Source organism: Engystomops pustulosus, chromosome 8 (assembly GCF_040894005.1).
Source record: "Engystomops pustulosus chromosome 8, aEngPut4.maternal, whole genome shotgun sequence".
NCBI classification, from domain to species: domain Eukaryota; kingdom Metazoa; phylum Chordata; class Amphibia; order Anura; family Leptodactylidae; genus Engystomops; species Engystomops pustulosus.
The window spans coordinates 71318588-71333206 of NC_092418.1; the positions used below are offsets into that span (position 1 = coordinate 71318588).

The 14619-nt window shown below is 42.0% G+C and overlaps 1 protein-coding gene across 1 annotated transcript in view; it reads right to left on the reverse strand.

The window, feature by feature from the left end:
- CYP20A1 (cytochrome P450 family 20 subfamily A member 1) overlaps nucleotides 1–14619 on the reverse strand; it is an 18780-nt gene continuing 4161 nt past the window's right edge. Inside the window, exons 2-13 of the mRNA XM_072121138.1 lie at nucleotides 13366–13415; nucleotides 12068–12234; nucleotides 11710–11855; nucleotides 11297–11464; nucleotides 9905–9983; nucleotides 9587–9702; nucleotides 8033–8087; nucleotides 7235–7355; nucleotides 6867–6978; nucleotides 6429–6493; nucleotides 5941–6030; nucleotides 1–2648 (exon numbers count right to left, since the gene is read on the reverse strand). Coding sequence (XP_071977239.1) covers nucleotides 2498–2648; nucleotides 5941–6030; nucleotides 6429–6493; nucleotides 6867–6978; nucleotides 7235–7355; nucleotides 8033–8087; nucleotides 9587–9702; nucleotides 9905–9983; nucleotides 11297–11464; nucleotides 11710–11855; nucleotides 12068–12234; nucleotides 13366–13415 — 1320 coding nt within the window. The 3' untranslated portion in view covers nucleotides 1–2497. The remainder of the gene's footprint in view (nucleotides 2649–5940; nucleotides 6031–6428; nucleotides 6494–6866; nucleotides 6979–7234; nucleotides 7356–8032; nucleotides 8088–9586; nucleotides 9703–9904; nucleotides 9984–11296; nucleotides 11465–11709; nucleotides 11856–12067; nucleotides 12235–13365; nucleotides 13416–14619) is intronic.

A 14619-nucleotide genomic window follows, 5' to 3' on the forward strand; every position in this document is an offset into this window, starting at 1 on the left:
AAAAAAAAAAGAGATTGATTTAATACGGATGACACTACAACACTGCATATGATGCATATTTAACAACTCGGATGTGCTAGATGTGCTGCGACACCAGCCGTGGATTTCTCCTTTTAAAAACATCACAATTAAAAAGAACACTCCAGTCAAAGATGATTCATTTAATTATACAGAGAGGAGCTGGACTTCTAGGAATACAGGGAAAAGAAGTCCAGGCCCTGCACCAGGTATTATTCAATGAATTAGCTTTAACAGGAATGTTCCTTTAACCAGGATTGATATTTTATACAAAAGATCAAAAATGAATTTGTTTTGCACATAAACAATACCACATACACATAGAAAATACATCTTATATTGAAAATGTGTTTCTTCTGTATTCTCTGACCATCATTTGCTACAAATACAATTACACGGCAGTGATGTTACAAAGGCAGGTCATTCTTTAAAAAAGGCACAAAAGGTATACAATCCCATTTATCACCGGACAAATCTAGAAACTGCAGAAAAAGAGACTCTGGACAACCCATTGTACCCTAAAAAAATTATTATACAGTTTACTACAAAAATAGTGTGTTCAAAGAGGACAGGTAGCATGGGTCACCACGTCCCTGCAGAGATACATCTGCTTGGGTTGGCACGGGTTTCATACAGTAATACTGAATATAGGGGCTACTTTATATGTCCATATATAACAAGTCTTCCAATGTTTCTACGCTCTGTAGAGATCCAAACCCCCAAACATTGTATGTGACAATTAGCCCCTAGCTGGTAACACCCACTTGGCTAACTAGTATAGGAAATAAAGGAATTGCACAACACCACATTATAGGCAAAGATACATGGAATTGGTATACGGTATATACTGAGTCAAAATAAAGGGGAGAATATAATCATGAACAAGTTGGTGGAAAATGTTGAACCGGATTGAAAGGAATCAGATTTAAAGGAAATCTACCACTAGTATTTGAGGTTTTTTAACTAAAGGCACTTACTTTTGGACTCTGTGCTGCTGATGCTGGAAGATATTGTGGTTTGGCACAAAAACTGCTGCTTTTGTCAAAAAATAAACTTTAAATAATGTTCAAATGAAGCTCAGGTGCTCGCTTCACGTCATAATAATAATTCTCTATTTATAGAGCGCCTACAGATTACGCAGCGCTGCACAAAGCATGTCATAGCTTACGTTCGGTGGTCTGTCGCCAGCTCTCGGAGGCAGGGGGAAGAGGCCCGCGAAAGAGGAGGTGGGCATAATTATAATTCGACGGACCACCGAACGTAAGCTATGACATGAAGCTAGCACCTGAGTTTCTAAAGTAGATTTTTTGACAAAAGGAACAGTTTGGTGCCTAACCATGATATGTTCCAGGATCAGCAGCACAGAGTCCACGAGTGCCTATTTATTATATATAAAAAAAAAAAAAAAGGGGGGGGGGACAGATACACATGGGGTTCTTTGGCAGATAGCACTTTGTTCCAAGGGTTACCATGACCTTCCCTGGAAGAACATTACATGTATATTCAAATAAGAATTTATAGTGTTTTTTAGTACTAATAATTTGTTTGGGTTTAAGACTCACAATAATCCAGTTTCCATGATTACAGTTACAGACAAAAGTTTTTAGATGAAGTAAATGTTGGATTCAGACCACGGGCCCTGTATTTGACATGGGTACTTTAAATGTGGATAGTGTGGGCACAATCATTGTTGGAGAAATCTTAAAGTTTTCTCCACAAAAAAAAAAAAAGTGACTGCAGACTTATGAGAAGAAATTTGAGATGAAGTTCCCATTCTTTACCTATACAACATTTCACATATCTGTAATGATCCTGTGCTGTTATCTAAACTAAACAAGTGCAATAGATTTTTCACTGCCAACTTCTAAAGATCTCGATAATATATATATAAAAAACCCCTTAGTTGTGCTTTCAAGAAAAAGCAATGTATCACATACAGCTTATACCAGACTGATTTTGGACTGTCTAGGATTGACATACGTAGTGGCATAAGAAAGTGCAAATTTGAGTCACATTGGAGTAATATTGCTGTGTTATGGGCAATCCATGTAATGTGCTTACTCCCCCTAATTGGTGTAGGGTTATCAATAAGGTGATCAGTCACAGTTTGATTTTTCAAGTAGGAACAAAAGTACCGTAGTTGAGATCTCAACCACATGAGGGGGATCAATGGGTGAACAAGTTTAAAGGTAAACCTGCAGTTTTACCTGCAAACCTTGTGCCTAGTGGCCACCACATTGGGGAGAAGGTTTGGTCCTTTTATAGCTTGGGCAGTGGCAGCTTTACAGAATGATAAAAAACTACATAGTTCATATAAACTCTGTAACAGTTCTTTTGTCTGGTAAGAAAGTGTGTGCTTTCATTTGGTCTCGTTTCCTGGTGCAATTGTCTGTCCTTCAAAGGATAATATTAGATGGTCGGTACAGGGATGAACAAGAAATTAAAGAAGATGAAGAGGAAGTGCTTGTGTCTGCTCCATTCAGTTCCTCTTTGATAGAGTAATCCAAGCCTCTTCTTTCGGAGAAGTCACAAGTTCATACTTGGTCTCCATAACCTGACCTTTCACAGGCAGTAAATGCAGCTTTCTGACGAGAACACTAAGAAGTATTGTTGCTACCATGTAGGCAAACCTAAGACAGAGAGGAAACATACAGTAAGGCATTGTACAATACATAGGACCGCTGTAAAAGAACAAAGCACACTCAACTGTTCATGGGAGTCCCACTCAGCAGGACCATGAAGCCGCTATATATGCCTCAACGAGCATAGAATAATGTGGAAAAGCAGAGGGAATATGCAGATAAGCCAGATGTCCAATAAAATAAACCTGATGAGATGGACACCAAAGAGGTCAATCATGGCTGAAAGGTGGTTCTGTGCAGTAAATCCACAGGAGATCTGGGGCGTCTTGATCCTTCTCCTAGTGCAGGTAATCCACATAAAACATACAGGCAGTCCCCGGGTCACGTACATGATAGGTTCTTTAAGGTTTGCTCTTAACATGAATTGTAACTTCAGACAAAATTATTTTTTTCCTGTGACAATTGGATTTTCAAAATCTTATGCTTTCATGGGCGCTTGGGTTATCAATAAAGCTTCATTACAGTCTGGGACTACAGTAAAGCATTCAGAGAGCTTCACCAGAGGTCAAAGTGGGCAGAGGGGTCTGTCTGTAACTAGGGGTTATCTGTAAGTTTGTGGTGGCACTCAACCTCAGAAACAATGATAATAGAAGGAATAACGGCATTAACTCTAACATCCCAAAGAGTACGAAAAACTTTCAAGAAAAAAAATAATACCACGCTCTAAGACTTCTAAAATTTGATATTTAAAATACAGAATGGATAGAAACAGTCCCAATATTCAGAATTATAATATATACCGTATATACATGAGTATAAACCAACCCGAGTATAACCCGAAGTACCCAATTTTAACAAAAAACTGGGAAAACCTATTGACTTGAGTATAAGCCTAGGAAGGGAAATGCATTGGTCACCGCCTATAGCCAGTAAATAGTCTGCCAGCCCCCTGTCCACACAGTATACAGCCAGCCAGCCCACTACCCCCCCCAAGTACATAGCCAGCCGGCCCACCGCCCCCCCCCCCCCAAGTACATAGCCAGCCGTTCCACCGCCCCCCCCCCAAGTACATAGCCAGCCGTTCCACCGCCCCCCCCCCCCAAGTACATAGCCAGCCGTTCCACCGCCCCCCCCCCCAAGTACATAGCCAGTCGGACCACCGTCCCCCCCCCCCCAAGTACATAGCCAGCCGGCCCACCGTCTTCCCCCCCCAAGTACATAGCCAGCCGGCCCACCGTCCCCCCCCCCCCCCAAGTACATAGCCAGCCGGACCACCGTCCCCCCCCCCCCCCCCAAGTACATAGCCAGCCGGCCCACCGTCCCCCCCCCCCCCAAGTACATAGCCAGCCGCCCCCCCCCCCAAGTACATAGCCAGCCGGCCCACCCCCCCCCACCAGTACATAGCCAGCCGGCCCACCGTCCCCCCACCAGTACATAGCCAGCCGGCCCACCGTCCCCCCACCAGTACATAGCCAGCCGGCCCACCGTCCCCCCACCAGTACATAGCCAGCCGGCCCACCGTCCCCCCACCAGTACATAGCCAGCCGGCCCACCGTCCCCCCACCAGTACATAGCCAGCCGGCCCACCGTCCCCCCACCAGTACATAGCCAGCCGGCCCACCGTCCCCCCACCAGTACATAGCCAGCCGGCCCACCGTCCCCCCACCAGTACATAGCCAGCCGGCCCACCGTCCCCCCACCAGTACATAGCCAGCCGGCCCACCGTCCCCCCACCAGTACATAGCCAGCCGGCCCACCGTCCCCCCACCAGTACATAGCCAGCCGGCCCACCGTCCCCCCACCAGTACATAGCCAGCCGGCCCACCGTCCCCCCACCAGTACATAGCCAGCCGGCCCACCGTCCCCCCACCAGTACATAGCCAGCCGGCCCACCGTCCCCCCACCAGTACATAGCCAGCCGGCCCACCGTCCCCCCACCAGTACATAGCCAGCCGGCCCACCGTCCCCCCACCAGTACATAGCCAGCCGGCCCACCGTCCCCCCACCAGTACATAGCCAGCCGGCCCACCGTCCCCCCACCAGTACATAGCCAGCAGGCCCACCGTCCCCCCACCAGTACATAGCCAGCAGGCCCACTGTCCCCCCAATATATAGCCAGCAGGCCCACTGTCCCCCCAGTATACAGCCAGCAGGCCCACTGTCCCCCCAGTATATAGCCAGCAGGCCCACTGTCCCCCCAGTATACAGCCAGCAGGCCCACTGTCCCCCCAGTATATAGCCAGCAGGCCCACTGTCCCCCCAGTATATAGCCAGCAGGCCCACTGTCCCCCCAGTATATAGCCAGCAGGCCCACTGTCCCCCCAGTATATAGCCAGCAGGCCCACTGTCCCCCGAGTAAATAGACAGCCCCCCAGCCTATATAAAAGAAAATAAAAATGAACTCTGTACTCACCTTTCCAACACCCTCTGCAGGTCCTCTTTATATCTGTCCTCCGGCTCAGTATTTGGGTTCCTGTGCGCTGCCGGCACACAAACTATGACCTCAGTCTCTTGCGGTGTACGCCGGCGGGCCGTAGCCAGGCGGACAGTCTATGGGAGCTTGCGGCCGTTTGTGCATCCCCCATACGGTCATGCGAATGCAGCCTTAGTTTGTCTCCATCATTTAGTGATTCCAGAATCCAAGACAGCTACATTACAAGACAGTGTACACTGTCTGTAGAGCATTTATATAGCTCTGGATCACAGGTACAAATATGAAGTATATGTTCAGTCCATAGTTATGGTTGAGAACACAAGTGTATAGTACAAATAACCTTTAAAATATCTGCAACACTCAACTAAAAAAAAAAAAAAGAAAAAGTTGTTTTCCTCCAAGGTATTACAATGAACTACAAAAACTAAATCTAAAAAAAAAAATTATAAACTGGAAAGATGTTTTAATTTTAAGAGTATAAAAACTTTTGCCTAGTTCTGCACAAAGCCAAAATAGACAATTCTCTATTTTCCACTCATTACCTATCTGCAGCAGTTAGTTAACAGGCAGGATGCTAGCTGTGTATACTAGTTGCCATGTTATTGTGTAGCTAGACAGTGGAGAGAAGGGTGTGGGGGAGGGGTTACTAGCACATGCACTCTCAGGATCAGTAAAAGCTCCTGGCAGCTACAGGACCTGCCCTGATGTCATACCCATGTTACTAATCACATGCTCCAGTTCATCCAATTACATACCAGGAATGCTATGTAGCAGAGCTGTTTGTGTTTGAAAGTTTGGATACACTGTAGTAGAAATGTGTATGTATGAAAGTTTGAGGGCACAAATAAAGCCAGATCTAAATTTTAAGACTTTAGTTGTTGATCGAAGTACCAAAGAGCAGCTTACCTAAGTTCAGGACACTCTTGGCTTCCAGAGAAGCCTAACAATGTTAAGTTCTGCTTAGCCGTTTCTTCTTCAAACCGTTCTGGATTAAATCTGGAGAGAACACAGTACATTTTAGGTTGCACTGAGTTTTTGTTTCCATGAATAGATTCTGAAATATTATTTGAATTACATTCAGTATACTTAAAAAAGTACAAATGTGAAAGATGGAAATAATATGGAAATTAAAATAGATTTAAAGTACTCCATGGCTAATTATCTAAGTGGCTGAGTGGCAGGAGGGGGGGGGGGGATTATAAAATTCACACTAGGCTATATGCAACCACACGGTTGGCAAAACATGGAAAATGATATGATATGTAGTGTGAAATGCAAATAAGATATTGTATAATGAAGAAATGATTGTAATGTATTATATATTGTTTGCAGTTGAAAGCATTTATTAAAAAATTGTTTAAAAAGATGGAAATAATATGATGGACATATCCTACCTGTAAGCAGATGGCCAAGCAGTGATATCCTGTAGGACCACACCAAGCGCATACAACACAAGCGTCTGGAAACACAAAAATTAATTACATATTAGATATAGTATAAGACAGGGATTTCTAAAGTGTCCAGTAATTGTAAGATGTTTAGTCTACACAGACCGATTTAGTAGAATAGTCTTCTACCTTCAGCAGCATGAATGAGGTAAGTGAATTAGTCAGCCTATTACGCTGTGCTATCTAATAGAAGTATACTACAACTACAGCTTCAAACTTTTAGTAGCCAAAAAAGCTACAGTAGTGGTTTATTAGGCGTGTTGCTGCTGGCAGGTTCCCTTTAATGTAATTATTTTTACTAGTAAATACCAACACTTTACAAATATTTCCAGAATAATCAGTAATGAAGAGGACAATAGGAGAGAATGGTTTATTGAATCTTACCTCTTTAGGAATGACATGCTGGTCAATTCTGCCTTCCAGTTCTTGGAGACGGGCAGATATTGGAGTGAGGCTGGCTGTTCTCACCGTTTCACACAATATCTGCCGGCAATAGCTGTAACATAAAGGGATTAATGCCAATTATCAGGAATAATACAGATTTTAGCAGTTGACTTGTCTAATCTAGTCTTTTCTAACACAAATTTTCAAAAAGTGCTATCCAGTTGGGGTGAAAGGCTTGAGGCGGAATTACATGAAATCACTGCAATAGGTTTTCTACATGCTTATCAGTGTTACAAAAATAAAACTAAAATAAAACTACCATTAGACATATTAGTCAAAATAAGAAATGATCACTCAGAAACACCAACCTAAGCTGTTCCATCTTCTCCATTGTGATAGGACCTTTTCCAAGGACCTGGGTCACCTCCTTGTACAACTTTTCTTGAACACCTTCTGCAGTCGTCAAGAAATAAATGGCCCATGTGCATACTGCAAAACACAAGGCAAGTCTTAGAAAGTATACATCGTACAACTACAAGACTCAATTCATACAAAACCAAAAGGGGGAACAAAGCGCCAACTCAACAGATTAACCACATCTAAAGCATAACTTTTAATAGCTGCGCCTAAAAAAATTCACCACAGTAAAGTGCAACATTACATTGGGGAGGGCAAGACAGTGAAACAGGATGTGAAGCTACAGGGCGGAGGTACTCTGGTAACACCCCCAAAGCCCTTCTGACTCATTAGCATAAAATTTAAAAGTCGATTTTAGAAGTGTCAGGGGTTTATCATGCTTGATTTTGAAGGTAGATTTTCTTTAACAGCTTTCCAGACACATCATTTCTATTAACTGGCATCATATATGACTAAAGCACTCAACTAACATGATTACATTACGGGACTGTAGTCCTGAAGACAGGCAGAGACTCCTGGCTTCATATTATTTGTCAGAAGTTTGTAAAGGCCTCTTGTGTAGTAGATCACATAATAGTTATATTTGCTCATCTATACGTTCAGACATCTTATGCTCTTCTTGACAAATGCATCGGTTGTTGGACTGTGTACGTAGTAAGGAATTTTCCCACCCCAGGTGGATTTAGATACTATGGACCCTGATGCAATAAAGAAGAGATTATTTCAGGATTTATCAGTATAAAACTTACAATTTGCTGTGATCACACACCCTGCCAAGGAGAAGATCATACAGTCTTCTAGAACCTGGAGAAATCACACAAACAAACAATCTTTAGATTCTGACAACAAATAAATAAATTCAATCTAGGTCAGAAAAAAAATTTATCTCCTTACAAAGCAGATCGCTGAAATAAAGCTCATCCATGTGTATTCTACAGTAAACTGTCAGGTTTTTTTGTACAGAATCTATAGTGAAATCAGCTATGCCTGTTCATTGCATCAAGTTATTAATTAAAGTGTAACTTGTCATATGTGATTCCCCCTTTTATAGCAAACGGAATGACACCCATATTGTGTTGATTTTAATGTATTATAAGGCTTGGGGGAAGGTAGCTACAAAGTAGTCTATAACTCAACTTAAGCTTTGGAGAGAGACAGACAAAAGTTCTGCCAAATCACAGACTGGGATGGAGGGACTGAAAGGGAACAGGGTAAATCTTGTACCTCATTCTTTGCAAGAGACTTCTGCATCCACAGACCTGAACAGCTCACCTGCTAGCTACACACAAAGCATCCCATGACTTCACCCTTTCTCCAGAGGGCAAAGAAACTGCCCCACAAAAGGTAATTAAAGTAATAGGCAAAGATGGCCTATATACCTTTTGAAATGGAGCCTGTCACCACATTTTCACAAATACAGCTAGTAACAGGTTCCCATAGAGCCCAGAGGTCACACAAGTTTTTTTTTTTTTTTCAGTTGCTAAACAAGTTAATATCTGTTCATTAGATATGTGCACTAGATATACATTTTGAGGATAATACATTGACTTTACTAGAAAAATTGTGTAACCAATCAATCTGGGAATCACATCCGCCATATGTAAGCAGGGTAGCAGCCGCTGGGGTGTAGGACTGTAACCCAAGGTCTTAGACACATTGGGGCACATTTACTTACCCGTTCGCTGGAGTTCACGGAAAGTACATTGTCCGACGAGAATGCACTCTGCCGCGAATCACTAAGATTGTGCTCCTGATATCCTGCATGTGTAGTTTCCCCGCTCAGGCCCGACAGAGTTCACCTTCTTTTAAGTGGTGCATGTAAGTGAATTAGCTTGCGACACAATTTGAAAGATAAATGCCACGCTCAGTCCGAATCAGTTGGATCGTCCAACGGCACGCCCCCAAATATCGCATGAAGCCAGCGCAGCTGCGCTAAAAACTATTGTGTGCAACACAATCCCAGCGCAGACAACCGTTTAATACCTGTCAAAGCCGTGTAATCCCCAACAAAAGACAAAGTCCGACAAAAGTGCGATCTGCGACCCTTAGTAAACGAGCCCCACTGTCTGTAATCTGCTGCAGTAAGATCATTGGCAGTTAATACACAACATTTTACAGAATAGTCGAGGTAGAACAGGTACAGATATTTCCATTACACCTCATCACACTTGGTCTTCACACTTGACTCACAATAACTTAAGCAAAAAACTGATTAAGTGAACTGGCCCCATGCAATAACACTAAAAATACAAGGCATCCCTTTTAAAATTCTTATGACACTGTTCCCTCTTTAGAAAAATCACCTGCTTGTCACTCAGGTTTCCCTGTAATAGCGAGTCCATGAACACATGACGGCCAGGGTTCTTCCCTCTGCGTTCTTTTATTGCTTTCTTCAGTATGGTTTCCATTTCGAGCAGTGCTGTAACAAGAGGGAAATGTGTTACTTATACCACAGTCATCATATGTAACAAGACTATATGGGTCAAAGGGAATAAAAAATTTAAAAAAATAATAATCAAGATGAGGAGGAGTTAAGTGTTCCTTCAAATGGGTTATCCCTACTTTTCAATTTATCCCCAATTCACAAGGAATAGAATTGCAATTCATTACAAGCCACTCACCATTCTCATACTGCTTTTTTCGAGTGGGACTTCTTTCTATAGATCCATCAAGAAAGCCCTTTCCAATCTCGGACCAAATCTGAAATGACATATATTTGTATCATTTTGTTTTACTTCTCTATAGGGGTAATGAAAAATGGGATTTTAAGACATGAATTAAAGGGGTTTTCACAGGATAGGGCCCAACTTGCTCATTGGTGGGGTCTCAGTGATGGGCCTCCACTTATCACTGATGATGATGGGCACCCCAGTCAGACCCCACATCACTCCCCGAGATGAGCAGAGCAGCTGGCCCCACATGTCCGCGCTGCCCCTTTCATCTCTAAGGAGCTGAGGGAGAGTGCAGAGTACGGCGCTTGGCAATCTCCTCCAGCTTCATAGAGATGAATAGGGAAGCCGGGCCGGCTGCTCATCTCGGGGAGCGACGAGGTGTAGGACTGGGGTACATCGGACCTCCCTTTCTTGTAATCTGTGAGGGTCAGATCACTGAGACCCCCAAAGATCAGCAAGTTAGGCCCTATCCACAAGATGGGGTCTAACTTGTTTCGTGGGAAAACCACTTTAATATTAATATATCATTATACTCAGCTATGATTTCCTATCAATGTATGTAACTCTATAGTCTATAAGTATGTTGTTGCGGTGTAGAAACAAAGTGAAGAAAACTAGTATGTAAAAAGAATGGTAAAATTATATTTATAATATTGCAGTACTACATATAACCATTGTACACTCTATTGCACATTAGCTTTTCTTGCATCTTTCTGTTTGGCACAGTTTCAGCGGGTATCAATTGTACATTGTGTTGTTTAGACTGTAGGATGTGCTGCCAACAATCAAACAATACCGTCAGCCAACAATAGGAAGGACATTAACACTTGAAAAATGATGGTGTCCCAAAGAATGCCTGTTCCCAATATTTAGCTTGTGGTGGCAGCATTTACCAGTTCAGATTATTGGGTTAAGTTTTATAAATCTAAAACCAGGATTGGATTGAAAACCAAATAAGTGGTATATCTGTCCTCAGCAAATTCTCCCCATTTTTGATCCATTCCTTGTTTTCGCTTTAAAAATTGCAAGCAGAAACCTCAAAATAAAAATACAGGTAGTAGTGGCACTTAGAAAGATACAGGGTCAAGGTGGCTCCACTGTAGGTGGCTGCCTGTGCATTGGCTCTGGCTTTTGCAACACCATGTAACTGTTACAGATATCAGATACCATTTTAATCTCCTTCATGATTTTTACTGCCAGGAAAACCTAAAAATGCCATCAAATGAAATTAAAAAAAATGGCATTGACACAGTTTCAAAGATGTGTATCCTTATCCTTGTGCATCATGGAAAAGGTGTAGTTGCTACTAAAAGCTCATAATCGCACATACATAACACTCACAGTATCATGGTTTTTGCGGAATCTCAGAACCTCCTGATCATCTTCAAAGATGCTGCCCATCGCAGTCTGCGTAACAGATTTCATTGCAAATCCAAGCATATACTGACATAATGGCACATGCTGGGATTGCGGAATAGAGCTCCACTTTGATAGTAACTCCTCGGAGACCTGTGATTGAAATACAAAATGTTAACACAGTCCCACGGAGCAATGGCAACACATGTGTAACCATCACTTGACTTAGAGGGGTGTTTGGGGACCAGCAGTTGGATCCCCCTGATCAGACACTTATAGCAGGAAAACCAAATTCCATAACATGGAATATTTATTCAAAAAACTGACTTTTCCGTCATCTGAATTAAGAAACCTGCTACGTGATTAAAAGGGATTAATGTTTGTAACACAGACGATACCTTTACGATTACATTGAAGTTACTCTGTAAAGACTTGTTGATGCCATTCTCATACAACTTCTTCTGTATGTGACTTTCAGTTGCTTCTCCTATCACTCCCGATTGGTAGCCCAAGAGTGACTTCAGCATCATTTGGAAGGGGTCAGCTGTAACAATACAAAAAAAACTTAACACACACACACAAAAATGTGTCTGGCAGATTTCACATTCAGATAGATAAGCCAAGAGCAATTCTAAGGCTGGGACAGTTGTATAGAGCTCTCAGCTACGAGCAGGACCGCTATGTAGGGGATGTGATGCCCTAGTAATAAAGCATTATAACACCAGGATACAATATGTGAGAGGTTTATATACTTACATGTCTTGTTAGGGTTAATGTGTTGTTTCAAAAGATCCAATGACCCAAGACTAACCACAAGCCTTCTACCAAACCAGAAGGAAGCCACAGGACCAAACTTTTCATGTAGATTCACCAGGAACTCGTGTAGACTCCCCTTGTTCACAATGTCCTGCAAATTTCCATCTCTGATGAGAGAAAACAAGTCTGTAAGTAATACTACAGCGGGCATTGCATTTCATTAAAATGGTTCCTATTTGGGCGTTTTGGTAAGCATTTATTATGGTGTTCTAGTCACAATTGAATGAAATTGAGTGAAATCTGGCTGCCACTGGGTGCATGCAGCTCTACCCAGTCCTAATACACTTTGCTACATTCTCAAAGGAGATTGAATATGGGCATCGGAGATCAATGCAGGGAGAAAAGCAGAACCCGAAACATTGGCTACATGTAGTAGTGCCAGCACATGGATCTCTACATGGTTCTATTGTCATGGCTACGGTTTAGTCTAATATAATAAAGACTGAGTACTATGCCAATGACAGTGAAAAACAGGTGTGTGCTGTCCGGTTTTTGAGTAGGTGGCACATGACTGCGCTGGATGCAGTACTTTTAAATAAATCAGTTCCAACTGCGAGACCAATTCATTAAAAAGTAAAGCAGTTTCTAATCTGAAACATTTTTCACTGCAGATAATTACGGAAAAAAAATAATAATAAAGAATTGTAAAAAACAGATGCCACGAGGGCTGTGAAACTGCTGTGAAAAACAGAAGAAAACATACTTTTTTCTTGGTTGAAAATTGGTTTGCTTTCATCTAATGTGGGCTATTTGTTCAACGTATTTTGCTTAGTACGGTTACAATGTTCAAGTAGTTCAAATACAAGGTCCACCACTATACAGGCGGTTCCCTACTTAAGAACACCCGACCCCTAGTTACAAACAGAGCCCTGGATGTCGGTAATTTACTGTACTTTAGTCCCAGGCTACAATATACAGCTATAACAATTATCACAGGTGTCTGCAGTTAAGCTTTATTGTTCATGCTGGATCTGATAATTATCCAACATTTTTTTTCAAATCCAATTGTCACAGAGAACAAAAAAAAAATTGGCTGGGGTTATAATTATTAAATATACAGTTCCTACCTGCATATAAATTCAACTTACGAACAAACCTACAGAACCTATCTTGTACGTAACCCGGGGACTGCCTGTATACACTATATATCATCACTAATTATTTTATGGGAAATAAAAATTGTTGTACAATCTGGACAATATGTATCTTTTATATATTTTTATTACAGTGTAACTCACTTTTCTTCTGTAGGGGCAAGTCCAGGTATACCACATGCTTGCCTCGAGGACTAAAAACAAAAACAGAATTAAGAAAAAAGTTAAAGAAACTCAATATTTGGCCTAAATAAGCCCATAGTGAGCTGTGTGCAGATCTGGAGTGGCTCGGTGTTGGGCTGGGAATACATGGTGTGTCACTCTTAACCACCTTAAGTAATTTAAGTGAATGGAGTCACATTACAACTACTGAGTGACACAGAAATAAGGCACAAATACATTTGGTTGGGTAATGGGAGCCTCCAAAATCAGGAATTTCAGCAACAAAAACTGCTGTTAGTAAAACTGTTAGTAAAAGTGTATAACATTGGCACACTTTGTGTAGCTACAAAAAAAAGTCACCCACAGGGAACACAGCAGCAATAACATGGAGTTATACATTCTGTATATTTGGGAATAAGCTGCTTTGTTTTCATATCATACATGTATCCCCTATGCGAGAAAACTGGCTAAGAAGCACTGAAATAGATACAATTTCTTGTGCAAAGCAAGAAATCGTTTTGGTTTTTATTGTCGACTATACCACTTCCATGCTCCTCCTTCTCATACAACAAAAAAAAAAACAAATATGTGTATTGCTTTACCGGTATTTAGAATATATTCTAAATAATAATATTTCATTGCATACATTATTATTGCTGTGTTATCTTCTGTAAATGATGCAAAGAGATACTGTTGAGAAGCCCGACACCTTTCTTTTGTGTATTTTTAATGGTTGGTTTAGCTTATTTTTATCCATGCCTATTGAAGTGTCACATTGTCATTCAGCGCCTGTCAGTCCCTGCATCAGCAGGTGTGAATTAACCTCTGCAAACCAGTATCGGTGCATCAGGTATATTGGCGGCTGCTTCAGGATTAGGGATCCAACTCCAAGATATCTATACAGAAAGTAATCCAAGCACTCCTATATGCAGAAAAGGCTTTTATAAGGACATATGGCCAGACTTTCATGTGTGAACGTTTTCGGCTGAAACAACAGCCTTTATCAAACACATAGGCCAGTGAGAGATAGCGCCATCTCTAGGAGTACAGTAGTACTATTCCCAGGCGCCACCAAGCTGCACCTTCTCCCCCATGTCACTGGCCGATGTGTTTGATAAAGGCTGTTGTACCAGCCGAAAACCTTCACGTATGAAAGTCTGGCCATATGTCCTTATAAAATCCTTTTCTGCATATTGGGGTGCTCGGATTACTTTCTGTATAGATTCCCTGACAGTT